The sequence below is a fragment of the Hemiscyllium ocellatum genome, unplaced genomic scaffold (genome assembly GCF_020745735.1).
Source record: "Hemiscyllium ocellatum isolate sHemOce1 unplaced genomic scaffold, sHemOce1.pat.X.cur. scaffold_3214_pat_ctg1, whole genome shotgun sequence".
Taxonomy (NCBI): Eukaryota; Metazoa; Chordata; class Chondrichthyes; order Orectolobiformes; family Hemiscylliidae; genus Hemiscyllium; species Hemiscyllium ocellatum.
The window spans coordinates 15,001-39,789 of record NW_026868346.1 but is presented as its reverse complement, the minus strand read 5'-3'; the positions used below and the strand labels follow the sequence as shown (position 1 = coordinate 39,789).

General features: G+C 56.7%; 1 protein-coding gene across 2 annotated transcripts in view; it reads right to left on the bottom strand.

The window, feature by feature from the left end:
• Positions 1–1,122: 1,122 nt before the first annotated feature.
• Positions 1,123–24,789, bottom strand: part of LOC132813075 (mas-related G-protein coupled receptor member A6-like) — a 27,202-nt gene continuing 3,535 nt past the window's right edge. The window contains exons 2-3 of one of the 2 annotated variants that reach the window (XR_009643925.1): positions 2,166–5,113; positions 1,123–1,953 (exon numbers count right to left, since the gene is read on the bottom strand). Coding sequence is in view for 1 of the 2 variants with exons in the window: in XM_060823060.1 (XP_060679043.1) it covers positions 4,125–5,096 (972 nt within the window). In the remaining variant the exon portion in view is untranslated. Of the gene's footprint in view, positions 5,114–24,789 lie in introns of both variants that reach the window. The other variant, XM_060823060.1, reaches the window with a different exon arrangement.

The window sequence follows — 24,789 nt, the reverse complement described above, 5'->3', positions numbered from 1 at the left end:
TCCCTGAACACTAAGGGAAAATTTAGCACGGCCAATCCACCCTAAACCACACATCCCTGAACACTATGGAACAATTTAGCATGGCCAATCCACCCGAACCTGCACATCCCTGAACACTGTGGGACAATTTAGCACGTCCAATCCACCCTAACCTGCACATCCCTGAACACTGTGGGACAATTTAGCACGGCCAATCCACCCTAACCTGCACATCCCTGAACACTGTGGGACAATTTAGCACGGCCAATCCACCCTAACCTGCACATCCCTGAACACTGTGGGACAATTTAGCACGGCCAATCCACCCTAAACTACACATCCCTGAACACTGTGGGACAATTTAGCACGGCCAATCCACCCTAACCTACACATCCCTGAACACTATGGGACAATTTAGCACGGCCAATCCACCCTAACCTGCACATCCCTGAACACTATGGGCCAATTTAGCACGGCCAATCCACCCTAACCTACACATCACTGAACACTATGGGACAATTTAGCACGGCCAATTCTCCCTAACGTACACATCCCTGAACACTGTGGGACAATTTAGCACGGCCAGTCCACCCTAACGTACACATCCCTGAACACTGTGGGACAATTTAGCACGGTCAATCCACCCTAACCTGCACATCCCTGAACACTGTGGGACAATTTAGCACGGCCAATCCACCCTAACCTACATACCCCGGAACACTATGGGACAATTTAGCACGGCCAATTCTCCCTAACCTGCACATCCCTGAACACAATGGAACAATTTAGCACGGCCAATCCACCCTAACCTACACATCCCTGAACACTATGGGACAATTTAGCACGGCCAATCCACCCTAACCTACACATCCCTGAACACTATGGGACAATTTAGCATGGCCAATCCACCCTAACCTACACATCCCTGAACACTATGGGAAAATTTAGCACGGCCAATCCACCCTAAACCACACATCCCTGAACACTATGGAACAATTTAGCACGGCTAATCCACCCTAACCTGCACATCCCTGAACACTGTGGGACAATTTAGCACGGCCAATCCACCCTAACCTCCACATCCCTGAACACTGTGGGACAATTTAGCACGGCCAATCCACCCTAACCTGCACATCCCTGAACACTGTGGGACAATTTAGCACGGCCAATCCACCCTAACCTGCACATCCCTGAACACTATGGAACAATTTAGCACGGCCAATCCACCCTAACCTGCACATCCCTGAACACTGTGGGACAATTTAGCACGGCCAATCCACCCTAACCTACACATCACTGAACACTGTGGGACAATTTAGCACGGCCAGTCCACCCTAACGTACACATCCCTGAACACTGTGGGACAATTTAGCACGGCCAATCCACCCTAACCTACATACCCCGGAACACTATGGGACAATTTAGCACGGCCAATTCTCCCTAACCTGCACATCCCTGAACACAATGGAACAATTTAGCACGGCCAATCCACCCTAACCTACACATCCCTGAACACTATGGGACAATTTAGCACGGCCAATCCACCCTAACCTACACATCCCTGAACACTATGGGACAATTTAGCATGGCCAATCCACCCTAACCTACACATCCCTGAACACTGTGGGACAATTTAGCACGGCCAATCCACCCTAACCTACACATCCCTTAACACTGTGGGACAATTTAGCACGGCCAATCCACCCTAACCTACACATCCCTGAACACTATGGGACAATTTAGCACGGCCAATCCACCCTAACCTACACATCCCTGAACACTGTGGGACAATTTAGTACGGCCAATCCACCCTAACCTACACATTCCTGAACACAATGGGACAATTTAGCACGGCCAAGCCACCCTAACCTACACATCCCTGAACACTATGGGACAATTTAGCACGGCCAATCCACCCTAACCTGCACATCCCTGAACACTATGGGCAATTTAGCACGGCCAATCCACCCTAACCTACACATCCCTGGACACTGTGGGACAATTTAGCACGGCCAATCCACCCTAACCTGCACATCCCTGAACACTGTGGGACAATTTAGTACGGCCAATCCACCCTAACCTGGACATCCCTGAACACTGTGGGACAATTTAGCACGGCCAACCCACCCTAACCTACACTTCCCTGAACACTGTGGGGCAATTTAGCACGGCCAATCCACCCTAACCTGCACATCCCTGAACACTATGGGCAATTTAGCACGGCCAATCCACCCTAACCTACACATCCCTGAACACTATGGGACAATTTAGCACGGCCAATCCACCCTAACCTACACATCCCTGAACACTGTGGGACAATTTAGCACGGCCAATCCACCCGAACCTACACCACCCTGAAGACTATGGGTCAATTTAGCACGGCCAATCCACCCTAACCTGCACATCCCTGAACACTGTGGGACAATTTAGCACGTCCAATCCACCCTAACCTACACATCCCTGAACACTATGGGACAATTTAGCCCGGCCAATCCACCCTAACCTGCACATCCCTGAACACTGTGGGACAATTTAGCATGGCCAATCCACCCTAACCTGCACATATTTGGACTGTGGGAGGAAACTGGAGCACCCGGAGGAAACCCACGCAGACACGGGGAGAATGTGTAATCTCCCACACAGACAGTGACCCCCCCTGAGGCTGGGATCGAACCTGCGTCCCTGGCACCGTGAGGCAGTAGCGCTAACCACTGAGACGCCCTCCCTCGCTGGATCAGCTGTCTGCTCCTGATCTAATTTCCAACTATCTCTCTCTCTCTGTTGTTCCGTTGACTCACGATGGTCAATAAATGAGCGTGTGTTGGGTTGGGTGCTTGGTTTCCGGCGCTTTCTGGAGGATTGTTTCGGTGTGAGGACTTCCCAAGATCCTCCGGGAGTTCTCCTGACCAGGCGGTCTCCCCCTGCATTGGAGACGTCATGCTCGAGGTGAAAGGTGACCACATGCGTCCAGGAGGAAGGATATCCTCCTGATGGGGTGAAGGGTGAGCGGGGACCAACAGCTCAGCAGTCTCTCCCCCAGCCCAGAGTCACGGGAAGGTCAAAGGCGAGCAACGCTTCCTGCGTAACTCGGGAACTGGAGAACACTCCCCACTCGCCCATCGTCGAAGCCCAACTTCCTCGCTGTCTGGGTGCCGCACCCCTCCCCCCACAGGAGTGGGCATGATCGACGAGCCTGCTCTGTGACGAGGAACGACCGAGTTGCACGCGATCGTCTGACCGAGCCACGCGTCGGGCCCGAGAGGTGGGTGAGTCTGATAGGTCTCACCAACAGGGGGGGCAGCGTGTGGGCTGAACTTCCGAGCTGTGCCCATGTTGGGGGCGGTGGGGTGGAAGAACTGCAAGGGGTGAGGCTGAGGGTAGTGGGGGAGGGGTGGTGGTGGCTCTGAGAGAGACAGAAAGAGAGAGACAGAGAGAGAGAGAGAGAAAGAGGGAGAGGGAGTGAGAGAGAGAGAGAGAGAGAGAGAGTGATAGAGGGAGAGAGAGGGAGAGACAGAGAGAGTTTATCTTAGCCTGCTTGGCACACTCTCCTCATTCCTGATGAAGGGCTTATGCCCGAAACGTCGAATTTCCTGTTCCTTGGATGCTGCCTAACCTGCTGTGCTTTAACCAGCAACACATTTTCACCAGAGACAGAGAGATAGAGACAGGGAGAGAGAGGGGGAGAGGGAGGGAGAGACACAGAGAGAGAGAGAGACAGAGAGAGACAGAGAGAGAGGGGGAGAGACAGAGAGAGTGAGAGAGAGAGAGAGAGAGACAGAGAGAGACAGAAAGAGAGAGAGAGAGAGAGAGACAGAGAGAGACAGAAAGACAGAGAGAGAGAGAGAGACAGGGAGACACAGAGAGACAGAGAGAGAGAGAGGAAGAGACAGAGAGAGAGAGACAGAGAAATAGAGTGAGAGAGATGGGGAGAGAGAGACAGACAGAGACAGAGAGAGAGGGAGAGAGAGAGACAGACAGAGGGAGAGACAGAGAGAGAGATACACATACACACACACAGACAGAGAGGAATGGAGAAAGACACAGAGAGACACAAAGAGAGAGAGAGATGGGGTGAGGAGGGGGTGAGAGCCCGTGATTTCTCTCTCCCCGCCCCAGTGGGGGAGCTCCCTCGGCCGAGCTGCCGTTTACCTCCTGTTGGAGGCGTCGTTCTCAGTAGGGGGCAGGGGGGACGAGAGTCCGGAATCCTCGCTGAAGCGGCGCTCGAAGATGTGCGGCAGGGACTCGCGGAGTCGGATCTTCAGCTCGGTGCTGACCGAGATGTAGACCACCGGGATCACGCAGCTTTTGACGTGGAGCAGAAAGACGGAGTAGTAGGCCCCGTAGAAAGTGGAGACGCAGCGGGCGAGGGGCCCAGCCACCATCGCCCGGTAGTAGAGGAAGACGCAGATGTGGTAGGGGGCCCAGCACATGAGGAACACAACGGCGTTGAGGGTGATGGCCCGGTAGAGCCTGGTGGTCTTGCGGGAGGGACGCCCGGGGCTGCACAGGATGAAGGCGTTGGCGAAGAGGAAGGCCAGGAATGGGCCTACGAAGGCCAGGGCGAACTCCACAACGACTAGGCCCTCCTGAGCGACGGACAGGGCCCGGGTTCCGCGGATGACACCGTAGAGGACGCCCATGCCCAGCGACAGGGCCCAGATGACGCAGGAGGCCACGACAGCGGACTCCCGGGTGCGCGAGAGGCGCCACCAGATGGGGAAGGCCACGCTGAAGAAGCGCTCGACGCTGATCCAGGTCAGCAGGTAGGCGCTGGAGACATTGCAGGCCACGATGAGGCAACGCAGGGCCAGCAGGGACGGGTGGGCGGTGTCCACGATGGCGAAGGCGCACACGCTGTGGGCGGCCTGCAGGGTGAGGAAGAGGAAGTCGGCTGACAGCAGGTTGAGCACGTAGACCAGGAAGCGGTTCTTGCGGCGCAGCCGGCAGCCCAGAACCCAGAGGGCCAGGCCGTTCAGCGGGGCCCCCAGCACCGAGGTGAGGATCAGCAAGGTCGAGATGATGCGCACGTGACTCTGGAAGTTGGTGCTACCGTTCCAGTACACCGGGCCAGCGCCGCTGCCCGCGGACGAGGCATTGATGATGCACGAGATGGCCATCACATCCCAGCACAGAACTGCAGGAGCAAAAAGGGGCCCGGTCACTAACAGCAGCCTGATTACACAGGGGCCCGGTCACTAACAGCAGCCTGATTACACAGGGGCCCGGTCACTAACAGCAGCCTGATTACACAGGGGCGTGGTCACTAACAGCAGCCTGATTACACAGGGGCATGGTCACTAACAGCAGCCTGATTACACAGGGGCCCGGTCACTAACAGCAGCCTGATTACACAGGGGCGTGGTCACTAACAGCAGCCTGATTACACAGGGGCGTGGTCACTAACAGCAGCCTGATTACACAGGGGCCCGGTCACTAACAGCAGCCTGATTACACAGGGGCGTGGTCACTAACAGCAGCCTGATTACACAGGGGCCCGGTCACTAACAGCAGCCTGATTACACAGGGGCGCGGTCACTAACAGCAGCCTGATTACACAGGGGCGTGGTCACTAACAGCAGCCTGATTACACAGGGGCGGGGTCACTAACAGCAGCCTGATTACACAGGGGCCCGGTCACTAACAGCAGCCTGATTACACAGGGGCCCGGTCACTAACAGCAGCCTGATTACACAGGGGCGTGGTCACTAACAGCAGCCTGATTACACAGGGGCCCGGTCACTAACAGCAGCCTGATTACACAGGGGCCCGGTCACTAACAGCAGCCTGATTACACAGGGGCGTGGTCACTAACAGCAGCCTGATTACACAGGGGCCCGGTCACTAACAGCAGCCTGATTACACAGGGGCCCGGTCACTAACAGCAGCCTGATTACACAGGGGCCCGGTCACTAACAGCAGCCTGATTACACAGGGGCCCGGTCACTAACAGCAGCCTGATTACACAGGGGCGTGGTCACTAACAGCAGCCTGATTACACAGGGGCCCGGTCACTAACAGCAGCCTGATTACACAGGGGCGTGGTCACTAACAGCAGCCTGATTACACAGGGGCGTGGTCACTAACAGCAGCCTGATTACACCGGGGCCCGGTCACTAACAGCAGCCTGATTACACAGGGGCGTGGTCACTAACAGCAGCCTGATTACACAGGGGCCCGGTCACTAACAGCAGTCTGATTACACAGGGGCCTGGTCACTAACAGCAGCCTGATTACACAGGGGCGTGGTCACTAACAGCAGCCTGATTACACAGGGGCCCGGTCACTAACAGCAGCCTGATTACACAGGGGCCCGGTCACTAACAGCAGCCTGATTACACAGGGGCATGGTCACTAACAGCAGCCTGATTACACAGGGGCGTGGTCACTAACAGCAGCCTGATTACCCAGGGGCCCGGTCACTAACAGCAGTCTGATTACACAGGGGCCCGGTCACTAACAGCAGCCTGATTACACAGGGGCGTGGTCACTAACAGCAGCCTGATTACACAGGGGCCCGGTCACTAACAGCAGCCTGATTACACAGGGGCCCGGTCACTAACAGCAGTCTGATTACACAGGGGCCCGGTCACTAACAGCAGCCTGATTACACAGGGGCGTGGTCACTAACAGCAGCCTGATTACACAGGGGCGTGGTCACTAACAGCAGCCTGATTACACAGGGGCGTGGTCACTAACAGCAGCCTGATTACACAGGGGCCCGGTCACTAACAGCAGCCTGATTACACAGGGGCCCGGTCACTAACAGCAGCCTGATTACACAGGGGCGTGGTCACTAACAGCAGCCTGATTACACAGGGGCCCGGTCACTAACAGCAGCCTGATTACACAGGGGCGTGGTCACTAACAGCAGCCTGATTACACAGGGGCCCGGTCACTAACAGCAGCCTGATTACACAGGGGCGTGGTCACTAACAGCAGCCTGATTACACAGGGGCGTGGTCACTAACAGCAGCCTGATTACACAGGGGCCGGGTCACTAACAGCAGCCTGATTACACAGGGGCCCGGTCACTAACAGCAGCCTGATTACACAGGGGCCCGGTCACTAACAGCAGCCTGATTACACAGGGGCGTGGTCACTAACAGCAGCCTGATTACACAGGGGCCCGGTCACTAACAGCAGCCTGATTACACAGGGGCGTGGTCACTAACAGCAGCCTGATTACACAGGGGCCCGGTCACTAACAGCAGCCTGATTACACAGGGGCATGGTCACTAACAGCAGCCTGATTACACAGGGGCGTGGTCACTAACAGCAGCCTGATTACACAGGGGCCCGGTCACTAACAGCAGCCTGATTACACAGGGGCCCGGTCACTAACAGCAGCCTGATTACACAGGGGCCCGGTCACTAACAGCAGCCTGATTACACAGGGGCCCGGTCACTAACAGCAGCCTGATTACACAGGGGCCCGGTCACTAACAGCAGCCTGATTACACAGGGGCCGGGTCACTAACAGCAGCCTGATTACACAGGGGCGTGGTCACTAACAGCAGCCTGATTACACAGGGGCCTGGTCACTAACAGCAGCCTGATTACTCAGGGGCGTGGTCACTAACAGCAGCCTGATTACACAGGGGCCCGGTCACTAACAGCAGCCTGATTACACAGGGGCGTGGTCACTAACAGCAGCCTGATTACACAGGGGCCCGGTCACTAACAGCAGCCTGATTACACAGGGGCGTGGTCACTAACAGCAGCCTGATTACACAGGGGCGTGGTCACTGACAGCAGCCTGATTACACAGGGGCCCGGTCACTAACAGCAGCCTGATTACACAGGGGCCCGGTCACTAACAGCAGCCTGATTACACAGGGGCCCGGTCACTAACAGCAGCCTGATTACACAGGAGCGTGGTCACTAACAGCAGCCTGATTACACAGGGGCCGGGTCACTAACAGCAGCCTGATTACACAGGGGCCCGGTCACTAACAGCAGCCTGATTACACAGGGGCCGGGTCACTAACAGCAGCCTGATTACACAGGAGCGTGGTCACTAACAGCAGCCTGATTACACAGGGGCCCGGTCACTAACAGCAGCCTGATTACACAGGGCCCGGTCACTAACAGCAGACTGATTACACAGGGGCGTGGTCACTAACAGCAGCCTGATTACACAGGGGCCCGGTCACTAACAGCAGCCTGATTACACAGGGGCCCGGTCACTAACAGCAGCCTGATTACACAGGGGCGTGGTCACTAACAGCAGCCTGATTACACAGGGGCCCGGTCACTAACAGCAGCCTGATTACACAGGGGCCCGGTCACTAACAGCAGCCTGATTACACAGGGGCGTGGTCACTAACAGCAGCCTGATTACACAGGGCCCGGTCACTAACAGCAGCCTGATTACACAGTGGCGTGGTCACTAACAGCAGCCTGATTACACAGGGGCCCGGTCACTAACAGCAGCCTGATTACACAGGGGCGTGGTCACTAACAGCAGCCTGATTACACAGGGGCCCGGTCACTAACAGCAGCCTGATTACACAGGGGCCCGGTCACTAACAGCAGCCTGATTACACAGGGGCGCGGTCACTAACAGCAGCCTGATTACACAGGGGCCCGGTCACTAACAGCAGCCTGATTACACAGGGGCCCGGTCACTAACAGCAGCCTGATTACACAGGAGCGTGGTCACTAACAGCAGCCTGATTACACAGGGGCGTGGTCACTAACAGCAGCCTGATTACACAGGGGCCCGGTCACTAACAGCAGCCTGATTACACAGGGGCGTGGTCACTAACAGCAGCCTGATTACACAGGAGCGTGGTCACTAACAGCAGCCTGATTACACAGGGGCCCGGTCACTAACAGCATCCTGATTACACAGGGGCGTGGTCACTAACAGCAGCCTGATTACACAGGGGCCCGGTCACTAACAGCAGCCTGATTACACAGGGGCCCGGTCACTAACAGCATCCTGATTACACAGGGGCCCGGTCACTAACAGCAGCCTGATTACACAGGGGCCCGGTCACTAACAGCATCCTGATTACACAGGGGCGTGGTCACTAACAGCAGCCTGATTACACAGGGGCGTGGTCACTAACAGCAGCCTGATTACACAGGGGCCCGGTCACTAACAGCAGCCTGATTACACAGGGGCGTGGTCACTAACAGCAGCCTGATTACACAGGGGCCCGGTCACTAACAGCAGCCTGATTACACAGGGGCCCGGTCACTAACAGCAGCCTGATTACACAGGGGCCCGGTCACTAACAGCAGCCTGATTACACAGGGGCCTGGTCACTAACAGCAGCCTGATTACTCAGGGGCCCGGTCACTAACAGCAGCCTGATTACACAGGGGCGTGGTCACTAACAGCAGCCTGATTACACAGGGGCGTGGTCACTAACAGCAGCCTGATTACACAGGGGCCCGGTGACTAACAGCAGCCTGATTACACAGGGGCGTGGTCACTAACAGCAGCCTGATTACACAGGGGCCCGGTGACTAACAGCAGCCTGATTACACAGGGGCGTGGTCACTAACAGCAGCCTGATTACACAGGGGCCCGGTCACTAACAGCAGCCTGATTACACAGGGGCCCGGTCACTAACAGCAGCCTGATTACACAGGGGCGTGGTCACTAACAGCAGCCTGATTACACAGGGGCCCGGTCACTAACAGCAGCCTGATTACACAGGGGCGTGGTCACTAACAGCAGCCTGATTACACAGGGGCGCGGTCACTAACAGCAGCCTGATTACACAGGGGCCCGGTCACTAACAGCAGCCTGATTACACAGGGGCCCGGTCACTAACAGCAGCCTGATTACACAGGGGCGTGGTCACTAACAGCAGCCTGATTACACAGGGGCGTGATCACTAACAGCAGCCTGATTACACAGGGGCCCGGTCACTAACAGCAGCCTGATTACACAGGGGCGTGGTCACTAACAGCAGCCTGATTACACAGGGGCCGGGTCACTAACAGCAGCCTGATTACACAGGGGCGTGGTCACTAACAGCAGCCTGATTACACAGGGGGCCCGGTCACTAACAGCAGCCTGATTACACAGGGGCGTGGTCACTAACAGCAGCCTGATTACACAGGGGCCCGGTCACTAACAGCAGCCTGATTACACAGGGGCGTGGTCACTAACAGCAGCCTGATTACACAGGGGCCCGGTGACTAACAGCAGCCTGATTACACAGGGGCGTGGTCACTAACAGCAGCCTGATTACACAGGGGCGTGGTCACTAACAGCAGCCTGATTACACAGGGGCCCGGTCACTAACAGCAGCCTGATTACACAGGGGCCCGGTCACTAACAGCAGCCTGATTACACAGGGGCGTGGTCACTAACAGCAGCCTGATTACACAGGGGCGTGGTCACTAACAGCAGCCTGATTACACAGGGGCCCGGTCACTAACAGCAGCCTGATTACACAGGGGCGTGGTCACTAACAGCAGCCTGATTACACAGGGCCCGGTCACTAACAGCAGCCTGATTACACAGGGGCCCGGTCACTAACAGCAGCCTGATTACACAGGGGCCCGGTCACTAACAGCAGCCTGATTACACAGGGGCGAGGTCACTAACAGCAGCCTGATTACACAGGGGCCCGGTCACTAACAGCAGCCTGATTACACAGGGGCCCGGTCACTAACAGCAGCCTGATTACACAGGGGCCCGGTCACTAACAGCAGCCTGATTACACAGGGGCCCGGTCACTAACAGCAGCCTGATTACACAGGGGCCCGGTCACTAACAGCAGCCTGATTACACAGGGGCGTGGTCACTAACAGCAGCCTGATTACACAGGGGCCTGGTCACTAACAGCAGCCTGATTACTCAGGGGCCCGGTCACTAACAGCAGCCTGATTACACAGGGGCGTGGTCACTAACAGCAGCCTGATTACACAGGGGCGTGGTCACTAACAGCAGCCTGATTACACAGGGGCCCGGTCACTAACAGCAGCCTGATAACACAGGGGCGTGGTCACTAACAGCAGCCTGATTACACAGGGGCCCGGTCACTAACAGCAGCCTGATTACACAGGGGCGTGGTCACTAACAGCAGCCTGATTACACAGGGGCCCGGTCACTAACAGCAGCCTGATTACACAGGGGCCCGGTCACTAACAGCAGCCTGATTACACAGGGGCCCGGTCACGAACAGCAGCCTGATTACACAGGGGCCCGGTCACTAACAGCAGCCTGATTACACAGGGGCCCGGTCACTAACAGCAGCCTGATTACACAGGGGCCCGGTCACTAACAGCAGCCTGATTACACAGGGGCGTGGTCACTAACAGCAGCCTGATTACACAGGGGCGTGGTCACTAACAGCAGCCTGATTACACAGGGGCGTGGTCACTAACAGCAGCCTGATTACACAGGGGCGTGGTCACTAACAGCAGCCTGATTACACAGGGGCCCGGTCACTAACAGCAGCCTGATTACACAGGGGCCTGGTCACTAACAGCAGCCTGATTACACAGGGGCGCGGTCACTAACAGCAGCCTGATTACACAGGGGCCGGGTCACTAACAGCAGCCTGATTACACAGGGGCGTGGTCACTAACAGCAGCCTGATTACACAGGGGCGTGGTCACTAACAGCAGCCTGATTACACAGGGGCCCGGTCACTAACAGCAGCCTGATTACACAGGGGCGTGGTCACTAACAGCAGCCTGAATACACAGGGGCCCGGTCACTAACAGCAGCCTGATTACACAGGGGCCCGGTCACTAACAGCAGCCTGATTACACAGGGCCCGGTCACTAACAGCAGCCTGATTACACAGGGGCCCGGTCACTAACAGCAGCCTGATTACACAGGGGCCCGGTCACTAACAGCAGCCTGATTACACAGGGGCGTGGTCACTAACAGCAGCCTGATTACACAGGGGCCCGGTCACTAACAGCAGCCTGATTACACAGGGGCCCGGTCACTAACAGCAGCCTGATTACACAGGGGCCCGGTGACTAACAGCAGCCTGATTACACAGGGGCGTGGTCACTAACAGCAGCCTGATTACACAGGGGCCCGGTCACTAACAGCAGCCTGATTACACAGGGGCCCGGTCACTAACAGCAGCCTGATTACACAGGGCCCGGTCACTAACAGCAGCCTGATTACACAGGGGCGTGGTCACTAACAGCAGCCTGATTACACAGGGCCCGGTCACTAACAGCAGCCTGATTACACAGGGGCCCGGTCACTAACAGCAGCCTGATTACACAGGGGCGTGGTCACTAACAGCAGCCTGAGTACACAGGGGCCCGGTCACTAACAGCAGCCTGATTACACAGGGGCGTGGTCACTAACAGCAGGCTGATTACACAGGGGCCCGGTCACTCACAGCAGCCTGATTACACAGGGGCCCGGTCACTAACAGCAGCCTGATTACACAGGGCCCGGTCACTAACAGCAGCCTGATTACACAGGGGCCTGGTCACTAACAGCAGCCTGATTACTCAGGGGCCCGGTCACTAACAGCAGCCTGATTACACAGGGGCGTGGTCACTAACAGCAGCCTGATTACACAGGGGCCCGGTGACTAACAGCAGCCTGATTACACAGGGGCCCGGTCACTAACAGCAGCCTGATTACACAGGGGCCCGGTCACTAACAGCAGCCTGATTACACAGGGGCGTGGTCACTAACAGCAGCCTGATTACACAGGGGCCCGGTCACTAACAGCAGCCTGATTACACAGGGGCCCGGTCACTAACAGCAGCCTGATTACACAGGGGCGTGGTCACTAACAGCTGCCTGATTACACAGGGGCGTGGTCACTAACAGCAGCCTGATTACACAGGGGCCCGGTCACTAACAGCAGCCTGATTACACAGGGGCGTGGTCACTAACAGCAGCCTGATTACACAGGGGCCCGGTCACTAACAGCAGCCTGATTACACAGGGGCGTGGTCACTAACAGCAGCCTGATTACACAGGGGCCCGGTCACTAACAGCAGCCTGATTACACAGGGGCCCGGTCACTAACAGCAGCCTGATTACACAGGGGCGTGGTCACTAACAGCAGCCTGATTACACAGGGGCGTGGTCACTAACAGCAGCCTGATTACACAGGGGCCCGGTCACTAACAGCAGCCTGATTACACAGGGGCGTGGTCACTAACAGCAGCCAGATTACACAGGGGCCCGGTCACTAACAGCAGCCTGATTACACAGGGGCGTGGTCACTAACAGCAGCCTGATTACACAGGGGCCCGGTGACTAACAGCAGCCTGATTACACAGGGGCGTGGTCACTAACAGCAGCCTGATTACACAGGGGCGTGGTCACTAACAGCAGCCTGATTACACAGGGGCGTGGTCACTAACAGCAGCCTGATTACACAGGGGCCCGGTCACTAACAGCAGCCTGATTACACAGGGGCGTGGTCACTAACAGCAGCCTGATTACACAGGGGCGTGGTCACTAACAGCAGCCTGATTACACAGGGGCCCGGTCACTAACAGCAGCCTGATTACACAGGGGCGTGGTCACTAACAGCAGCCTGATTACACAGGGGCCCGGTCACTAACAGCAGCCTGATTACACAGGGGCCCGGTCACTAACAGCAGCCTGATTACACAGGGGCCCGGTCACTAACAGCAGCCTGATTACACAGGGGCGTGGTCACTAACAGCAGCCTGATTACACAGGGGCCCGGTCACTAACAGCAGCCTGATTACACAGGGGCGTGGTCACTAACAGCAGCCTGATTACACAGGGGCCCGGTCACTAACAGCAGCCTGATTACACAGGGGCCCGGTCACTAACAGCAGCCTGATTACACAGGGGCGTGGTCACTAACAGCAGCCTGATTACACAGGGGCCCGGTCACTAACAGCAGCCTGATTACACAGGGGCCCGGTCACTAACAGCAGCCTGATTACACAGGGGCCTGGTCACTAACAGCAGCCTGATTACTCAGGGGCCCGGTCACTAACAGCAGCCTGATTACACAGGGGCGTGGTCACTAACAGCAGCCTGATTACACAGGGGCGTGGTCACTAACAGCAGCCTGATTACACAGGGGCCCGGTGACTAACAGCAGCCTGATTACACAGGGGCCCGGTCACTAACAGCAGCCTGATTACACAGGGGCCCGGTCACTAACAGCAGCCTGATTACACAGGGGCGTGGTCACTAACAGCAGCCTGATTACACAGGGGCGTGGTCACTAACAGCAGCCTGATTACACAGGGGCCCGGTCACTAACAGCAGCCTGATTACACAGGGGCGTGGTCACTAACAGCAGCCTGATTACACAGGGGCCCGGTCACTAACAGCACCCTGATTACACAGGGGCCCGGTCACGAACAGCAGCCTGATTACACAGGGGCCCGGTCACTAACAGCAGCCTGATTACACAGGGGCCCGGTCACTAACAGCAGCCTGATTACACAGGGGCGTGGTCACTAACAGCAGCCTGATTACACAGGGGCCCGGTCACTAACAGCAGCCTGATTACACAGGGGGGTGGTCACTAACAGCAGCCTGATTACACAGGGGCGTGGTCACTAACAGCAGCCTGATTACACAGGGGCCCGGTCACTAACAGCAGCCTGATTACACAGGGGCGTGGTCACTAACAGCAGCCTGATTACACAGGGGCCCGGTCACTAACAGCAGCCTGATTACACAGGGGCGTGGTCACTAACAGCAGCCTGATTACACAGGGGCGTGGTCACTAACAGCAGCCTGATTACACAGGGGCCCGGTCACTAACAGCAGCCTGATTACACAGGGGCGTGGTCACTAACAGCAGCCTGATTACACAGGGGCCCGGTCACTAACAGCAGCCTGATTACACAGGGGCGTGGTCACTAACAGCAGCCTGATTACACAGGGGCGGGGTCACTAACAGCAGCCTGATTACACAGGGGCCCGGTCACTAACAGCAGCCTGATTACACAGGGGCGTGGTCACTAACAGCAGCCTGATTACACAGGGGCCCGGTCACTAACAGCAGCCTGATTACACAGGGGCGTGGTCACTAACAGCAGCCTGATTACACAGGGGCGGGGTCACTAACAGCAGCCTGATTACACTGGGGCCCGGTCACTAACAGCAGCCTGATTACACAGGGGCCCGGGCACTAACAGCAGCCTGATTACACAGGGGCCCGGTCACTAACAGCAGCCTGATTACACAGGGGCGCGGTCACTAACAGCAGCCTGATTACACAGGGGCGTGGTCACTAACAGCAGCCTGATTACACAGGGGCCCGGTCACTAACAGCAGCCTGATTACACAGGGGCCCGGTCACTAACAGCAGCCTGATTACACAGGGGCGTGGTCACTAACAGCAGCCTGATTACACAGGGGCGTGGTCACTAACAGCAGCCTGATTACACAGGGGCCCGGTCACTAACAGCAGCCTGATTACACAGGGGCGTGGTCACTAACAGCATCCTGATTACACAGGGGCGTGGTCACTAACAGCAGCCTGATTACACAGCAGCGTGGTCACTAACAGCAGCCTGATTACACAGGGGCGTGGTCACTAACAGCAGCCTGATTACACAGGGGCCCGGTCACTAACAGCAGCCTGATTACACAGGGGCCCGGTCACTAACAGCAGCCTGATTACACAGGGGCGTGGTCACTAACAGCAGCCTGATTACACAGGGGCGTGGTCACTAACAGCAGCCTGATTACACAGGGGCCCGGTCACTAACAGCAGCCTGATTACACAGGGGCCCGGTCACTAACAGCAGCCTGATTACACAGGGGCCCGGTCACTAACAGCAGCCTGATTACACAGGGGCCCGGTCACTAACAGCAGCCTGATTACACAGGGGCCCGGTCACTAACAGCAGCCTGATTACACAGGGGCGTGGTCACTAACAGCAGCCTGATTACACAGGGGCCCGGTGACTAACAGCAGCCTGATTACACAGGGGCCCGGTCACTAACAGCAGCCTGATTACACAGGGGCGTGGTCACTAACAGCAGCCTGATTACACAGGGGCGGGGTCACTAACAGCAGCCTGATTACACAGGGGCCCGGTCACTAACAGCAGCCTGATTACACAGGGGCCCGGTCACTAACAGCAGCCTGATTACACAGGGGCGTGGTCACTAACAGCAGCCTGATTACACAGGGGCCCGGTCACTAACAGCAGCCTGATTACACAGGGGCCCGGTCAATAACAGCAGCCTGATTACACAGGGGCGTGGTCACTAACAGCAGCCTGATTACACAGGGGCCCGGTCACTAACAGCAGCCTGATTACACAGGGGCCCGGTCACTAACAGCAGCCTGATTACACAGGAGCGTGGTCACTAACAGCAGCCTGATTACACAGGGGCGTGGTCACTAACAGCAGCCTGATTACACAGGGGCCCGGTCACTAACAGCAGCCTGATTACACAGGGGCGTGGTCACTAACAGCAGCCTGATTACACAGGGGCCCGGTCACTAACAGCAGCCTGATTACACAGGGGCCCGGTCACTAACAGCAGCCTGATTACACAGGGGCCCGGTTACTAACAGCAGCCTGATTACACAGGGGCCCGGTCACTAACAGCAGCCTGATTACACAGGGGCGTGGTCACTAACAGCAGCCTGATTACACAGAGTCCCGGTCACTAACAGCAGCCTGATTACACAGGGGCCCGGTCACTAACAGCAGCCTGATTACACAGGGGCGTGGTCACTAACAGCAGCCTGATTACACAGGGGCGTGGTCACTAACAGCAGCCTGATTACACAGGGGCCCGGTCACTAACAGCAGCCTGATTACACAGGGGCCCGGTCACTAACAGCAGCCTGATTACACAGGGGCGTGGTCACTAACAGCAGCCTGATTACACAGGGGCCCGGTCACTAACAGCAGCCTGATTACACAGGGGCGTGGTCACTAACAGCAGCCTGATTACACAGGGGCGTGGTCACTAACAGCAGCCTGATTACACAGGGGCCCGGTCACTAACAGCAGCCTGATTACACAGGGGCCCGGTCACTAATAGCAGCCTGATTACACAGGGGCGTGGTCACTAACAGCAGCCTGATTACACAGGGGCCCGGTCACTAACAGCAGCCTGATTACACAGGGGCGTGGTCACTAACAGCAGCCTGATTACACAGGGGCGCGGTCACTAACAGCAGCCTGATTACACAGGGGCCCGGTCACTAACAGCAGCCTGATTACACAGGGGCCCGGTCACTAACAGCAGCCTGATTACACAGGGGCCCGGTCACTGACAGCAGCCTGATTACACAGGGGCCCGGTCACTAACAGCAGCCTGATTACACAGGGGCCCGGTCACTAACAGCAGCCTGATTACACAGGGGCCCGGTCACTAACAGCAGCCTGATTACACAGGGGCGTGGTCACTAACAGCAGCCTGATTACACAGAGTCCCGGTCACTAACAGCAGCCTGATTACACAGGGGCCCGGTCACTAACAGCAGCCTGATTACACAGGGGCGTGGTCACTAACAGCAGCCTGATTACACAGGGGCGTGGTCACTAACAGCAGCCTGATTACACAGGGGCCCGGTCACTAACAGCAGCCTGATTACACAGGGGCCCGGTCACTAACAGCAGCCTGATTACACAGGGGCGTGGTCACTAACAGCAGCCTGATTACACAGGGGCCCGGTCACTAACAGCAGCCTGATTACACAGGGGCCCGGTCACTAACAGCAGCCTGATTACACAGGGGCGTGGTCACTAACAGCAGCCTGATTACACAGGGGCCCGGTCACTAACAGCAGCCTGATTACACAGGGGCGTGGTCACTAACAGCAGCCTGATTACACAGGGGCCCGGTCACTAACAGCAGCCTGATTACACAGGGGCGTGGTCACTAACAGCAGCCTGATTACACAGGGGCCCGGTCACTAACAGCACCCTGATTACACAGGGGCCCGGTCACGAACAGCAGCCTGATTACACAGGGCCCGGTCACTAACAGCAGCCTGATTACACAGGGGCCCGGTCACTAACAGCAGCCTGATTACACAGGGGCGTGGTCACTAACAGCAGCCTGATTACACAGGGGCCCGGTCACTAACAGCAGCCTGATTACACAGGGGGCGTGGTCACTAACAGCAGCCTGATTACACAGGGGCGTGGTCACTAACAGCAGCCTGATTACACAGGGGCCCGGTCACTAACAGCAGCCTGATTACACAGGGGCGTGGTCACTAACAGCAGCCTGATTACACAGGGGCCCGGTCACTAACAGCAGCCTGATTACACAGGGGCGCGGTCACTAACAGCAGCCTGATTACACAGGGGCGTGGTCACTAACAGCAGCCTGATTACACAGGGGCGTGGTCACTAACAGCAGCCTGATTACACAGGGGCCCGGTCACTAACAGCAGCCTGATTACACAGGGGCGTGGTCACTAACAGCAGCCTGATTACACAGGGGCCCGGTCACTAACAGCAGCCTGATTACACAGGGGCGTGGTCACTAACAGCAGCCTGATTACACAGGGGCCCGGTCACTAACAGCAGCCTGATTACACAGGGGGCGTGGTCACTAACAGCAGCCTGATTACACAGGGGCGTGGTCACTAACAGCAGCCTGATTACACAGGGGCCCGGTCACTAACAGCAGCCTGATTACACAGGGGCGTGGTCACTAACAGCAGCCTGATTACACAGGGGCGTGGTCACTAACAGCAGCCTGATTACACAGGGGCCCGGTCACTAACAGCAGCCTGATTACACAGGGGCGCGGTCACTAACAGCAGCCTGATTACACAGGGGCGTGGTCACTAACAGCAGCCTGATTACACAGGGGCCCGGTCACTAACAGCAGCCTGATTACACAGGGGCCCGGTCACTAACAGCAGCCTGATTACACAGGGGCGTGGTCACTAACAGCAGCCTGATTACACAGGGGCGTGGTCACTAACAGCAGCCTGATTACACAGGGGCCCGGTCACTAACAGCAGCCTGATTACACAGGGGCGTGGTCACTAACAGCATCCTGATTACACAGGGGCGTGGTCACTAACAGCAGCCTGATTACACAGCAGCGTGGTCACTAACAGCAGCCTGAGTACACAGGGGCGTGGTCACTAACAGCAGCCTGATTACACAGGGGCCCGGTCACTAACAGCAGCCTGATTACACAGGGGCGTGGTCACTAACAGCAGCCTGATTACACAGGGGCGAGGTCACTAACAGCAGCCTGATTACACAGGGGCCCGGTCACTAACAGCAGCCTGATTACACAGGGGCCCGGTCACTAACAGCAGCCTGATTACACAGGGGCGTGGTCACTAACAGCAGCCTGATTACACAGGGGCCCGGTGACTAACAGCAGCCTGATTACACAGGGGCCCGGTTACTAACAGCAGCCTGATTACACAGGGGCGTGGTCACTAACAGCAGCCTGATTACACAGGGGCGTGGTCACTAACAGCAGCCTGATTACACAGGGGCCCGGTCACTAACAGCAGCCTGATTACACAGGGGCCCGGTCACTAACAGCAGCCTGATTACACAGGGGCCGGGTCACTAACAGCAGCCTGATTACACAGGGGCCCGGTCACTAACAGCAGCCTGATTACACAGGGGCCCGGTCACTAACAGCAGCCTGATTACACAGGGGCGTGGTCACTAACAGCAGCCTGATTACACAGGGGCCCGGTCACTAACAGCAGCCTGATTACACAGGGGCCGGGTCACTAACAGCAGCCTGATTACACAGGGGCGTGGTCACTAACAGCAGCCTGATTACACAGGGGCCCGGTCACTAACAGCAGCCTGATTACACAGGGGCCCGGTCACTAACAGCAGCCTGATTACACAGGGGCGTGGTCACTAACAGCAGCCTGATTACACAGGGGCGTGGTCACTAACAGCAGCCTGATTACACAGGGGCCCGGTCACTAACAGCAGCCTGATTACACAGGGGCGTGGTCACTAACAGCAGCCTGATTACACAGGGGCCCGGTCACTAACAGCAGCCTGATTACACAGGGGCCCGGTCACTAACAGCAGCCTGATTACACAGGGGCCCGGTTACTAACAGCAGCCTGATTACACAGGGGCCCGGTCACTAACAGCAGCCTGATTACACAGGGGCGTGGTCACTAACAGCAGCCTGATTACACAGAGTCCCGGTCACTAACAGCAGCCTGATTACACAGGGGCCCGGTCACTAACAGCAGCCTGATTACACAGGGGCGTGGTCACTAACAGCAGCCTGATTACACAGGGGCGTGGTCACTAACAGCAGCCTGATTACACAGGGGCGTGGTCACTAACAGCAGCCTGATTACACAGGGGCGTGGTCACTAACAGCAGCCTGATTACACAGGGGCCCGGTCACTAACAGCAGCCTGATTACACAGGGGCCCGGTCACTAACAGCAGCCTGATTACACAGGGGCGTGGTCACTAACAGCAGCCTGATTACACAGGGGCCCGGTCACTAACAGCAGCCTGATTACACAGGGGCGTGGTCACTAACAGCAGCCTGATTACACAGGGGCCCGGTCACTAACAGCAGCCTGATTACACAGGGGCCCGGTCACTAACAGCAGCCTGATTACACAGGGGCCCGGTCACTAATAGCAGCCTGATTACACAGGGGCCAGGTCACTAACAGCAGCCTGATTACACAGGGGCCCGGTCACTAACAGCAGCCTGATTACACAGGGGCGTGGTCACTAACAGCAGCCTGATTACACAGGGGCGCGGTCACTAACAGCAGCCTGATTACACAGGGGCCCGGTCACTAACAGCAGCCTGATTACACAGGGGCCCGGTCACTGACAGCAGCCTGATTACACAGGGGCCCGGTCACTAACAGCAGCCTGATTACACCGGGGCCGGGTCACTAACAGCAGCCTGATTACACAGGGGCCCGGTCACTAACAGCAGCCTGATTACACAGGGGCCCGGTCACTAACAGCAGCCTGATTACACAGGGGCGTGGTCACTAACAGCAGCCTGATTACACAGGGGCGTGGTCACTAACAGCAGCCTGATTACACAGGGGCCCGGTCACTAACAGCAGCCTGATTACACAGGGGCCCGGTCACTAACAGCAGCCTGATTACACAGGGGCGTGGTCACTAACAGCAGCCTGATTACACAGGGGCCCGGTCACTAACAGCAGCCTGATTACACAGGGCCCGGTCACTAACAGCAGCCTGATTACACAGGGGCGTGGTCACTAACAGCAGCCTGATTACACAGGGGCCCGGTCACTAACAGCAGCCTGATTACACAGGGGCGTGGTCACTAACAGCAGCCTGATTACACAGGGGCCGGGTCACTAACAGCAGCCTGATTACACAGGGGCGTGGTCACTAACAGCAGCCTGATTACACAGGGGCGTGGTCACTAACAGCAGCCTGATTACACAGGGGCGCGGTCACTAACAGCAGCCTGATTACACAGGGGCCCGGTCACTAACAGCAGCCTGATTACACAGGGGCCCGGTCACTAACAGCAGCCTGATTACACAGGGGCCCGGTCACTGACAGCAGCCTGATTACACAGGGGCCCGGTCACTAACAGCAGCCTGATTACACAGGGGCCCGGTCACTAACAGCAGCCTGATTACACAGGGGCGTGGTCACTAACAGCAGCCTGATTACACAGAGTCCCGGTCACTAACAGCAGCCTGATTACACAGGGGCCCGGTCACTAACAGCAGCCTGATTACACAGGGGCGTGGTCACTAACAGCAGCCTGATTACACAGGGGCGTGGTCACTAACAGCAGCCTGATTACACAGGGGCGTGGTCACTAACAGCAGCCTGATTACACAGGGGCCCGGTCACTAACAGCAGCCTGATTACACAGGGGCGTGGTCACTAACAGCAGCCTGATTACACAGGGGCGTGGTCACTAACAGCAGCCTGATTACACAGGGGCCCGGTCACTAACAGCAGCCTGATTACACAGGGGCCCGGTCACTAACAGCAGCCTGATTACACAGGGGCGTGGTCACTAACAGCAGCCTGATTACACAGGGGCCCGGTCACTAACAGCAGCCTGATTACACAGGGGCGTGGTCACTAACAGCAGCCTGATTACACAGGGGCGTGGTCACTAACAGCAGCCTGATTACACAGGGGCGTGGTCACTAACAGCAGCCTGATTACACAGGGGCCCGGTCACTAACAGCAGCCTGATTACACAGGGGCGTGGTCACTAACAGCAGCCTGATTACACAGGGGCCCGGTCACTAACAGCAGCCTGATTACACAGGGGCGTGGTCACTAACAGCAGCCTGATTACACAGGGGCGTGGTCACTAACAGCAGCCTGATTACACAGGGGCCCGGTCACTAACAGCAGCCTGATTACACAGGGGCCCGGTCACTAATAGCAGCCTGATTACACAGGGGCGTGGTCACTAACAGCAGCCTGATTACACAGGGGCGTGGTCACTAACAGCAGCCTGATTACACAGGGGCCCGGTCACTAACAGCAGCCTGATTACACAGGGGCGTGGTCACTAACAGCAGCCTGATTACACAGGGGCCCGGTCACTAACAGCAGCCTGATTACACAGGGGCGCGGTCACTAACAGCAGCCTGATTACACAGGGGCGCGGTCACTAACAGCAGCCTGATTACACAGGGGCGCGGTCACTAACAGCAGCCTGATTACACAGGGGCGTGGTCACTAACAGCAGCCTGATTACACAGGGGCGTGGTCACTAACAGCAGCCTGATTACACAGGGGCCCGGTCACTAACAGCAGCCTGATTACACAGGGGCCCGGTCACTGACAGCAGCCTGATTACACAGGGGCCCGGTCACTAACAGCAGCCTGATTACACAGGGGCCCGGTCACTAACAGCAGCCTGATTACACAGGGGCCCGGTCACTAACAGCAGCCTGATTACACAGGGGCGTGGTCACTAACAGCAGCCTGATTACACAGAGTCCCGGTCACTAACAGCAGCCTGATTACACAGGGGCCCAGTCACTAATAGCAGCCTGATTACACAGGGGCGTGGTCACTAACAGCAGCCTGATTACACAGGGGCCCGGTCACTAACAGCAGCCTGATTACACAGGGGCGTGGTCACTAACAGCAGCCTGATTACACAGGGGCCCGGTCACTAACAGCAGCCTGATTACACAGGGGCCCGGTCACTAACAGCAGCCTGATTACACAGGGGCGTGGTCACTAACAGCAGCCTGATTACACAGGGGCCCGGTCACTAACAGCAGCCTGATTACACAGGGGCGTGATCACTAACAGCAGCCTGATTACACAGGGGCCCGGTCACTAACAGCAGCCTGATTACACAGGGGCCCGGTCACTAACAGCAGCCTGATTACACAGGGGCGTGGTCACTAACAGCAGCCTGATTACACAGGGGCCCGGTCACTAACAGCAGCCTGATTACACAGGGGCCCGGTCACTAACAGCAGCCTGATTACACAGGGGCGTGGTCACTAACAGCAGCCTGATTACACAGGGGCGTGGTCACTAACAGCAGCCTGATTACACAGGGGCCCGGTCACTAACAGCAGCCTGATTACACAGGGGCCCGGTCACTAACAGCAGCCTGATTACACAGGGGCGTGGTCACTAACAGCAGCCTGATTACACAGGGGCGTGGTCACTAACAGCTAAATTGTCCCATAGTGCCCAGGGATGTATAGGTTAGGGTGGATTGGCCGTGCTAAATTGTCCCGTAGTATTCGGTGCATTAGTCAGGGGGCAATATAGGGTAGGGGGAGTGGCTCTGCGTGGACTTCTCTTTGGAGTGTCGGTGTGGTCTTGTTGGGCAGAGGGACATGTTTCCATACTGTCGCGAATCTAATCTACATCAAAATGCTTGTTAAATGTTGTGATTGTACCAGCCTCCACCACATCCTCTGGCAGCTCATTGCATACACGTTCCACCCGCTGAGTGAAAAAGTTGCCCCTTAGATGTCATTTGTATCTTTCCCCTCTCATCCTAAACCTATGCCCCTCTAGTTCTGGACTCCCCCACCCCAGGGAAAAGACTTTGTCTATTTACCCTATCCATGTCCCTCATGATTTTGTAAACCTCTATACGGTCGCCCCTCAGCCTCCGACGCTCCAGGGAAAACAGCCTGGGCCTAGTCAGCTTTTAGCTGCTACCCTCTGCCTTCCAGGACCAAGCCCGTGCCGAGTGTCCATCTCACCAGCTCACCGCCCATCCCCACGTTATTTCCCCTTCTGCCGTGAGTGAGCCTGTCAGAGACTCGTGGGAGTCCGTGAGGGACAACATCCACTGGCCTGGTCCCCATCGATCGTCACCGAACCCAGAGAGAGAGAGAGAGAGTGAGAGAGAGACATCACCATCCCCACGCGAGCCATGTTACCCAACACCCAATAAATCCATTGTATTCCAAACATGAAGAGCCCCTGTCCCTCAGAACCTTCTCCAATAATTCCTTGGTCCATATCCCTCCATCCCTTGCATCTTCCTGTGTTCCCTTTGCTCCCTATCTCCACCCCCAAGCCAGTTGCCTGTTCCACACTCTCTGGGGAAATAAACCTTGCCTCTCGCGTCTCCTTTGAACACTCCCACATTTCAAAGCCTGCCTCCCCCCCCCCCCCCCCCCCGGTCTTAGACATATCAACTCTCAGACAAAGTTTCTGACTCTGTTTATGCACCTCATGGTTTTATAGATCTCTGTCGAGTCTGCCCCTTGAACTCCAGAGAAAGCACTCCGGGTTTCTCTCGCCTCCCCTCACCCCCCTCTCATTCAGGCAGCATCATGGTCAATCTCTTTCACACCATCTCCAAAGCCTCCACATCGTTCTTGTGATGTGGTGGGCCAGAGCGGAGATCTAAGTGCAGCCTAACCCCAAGTCTCACAAAGTAACATCCTGAGTCTGGTATTCACTTC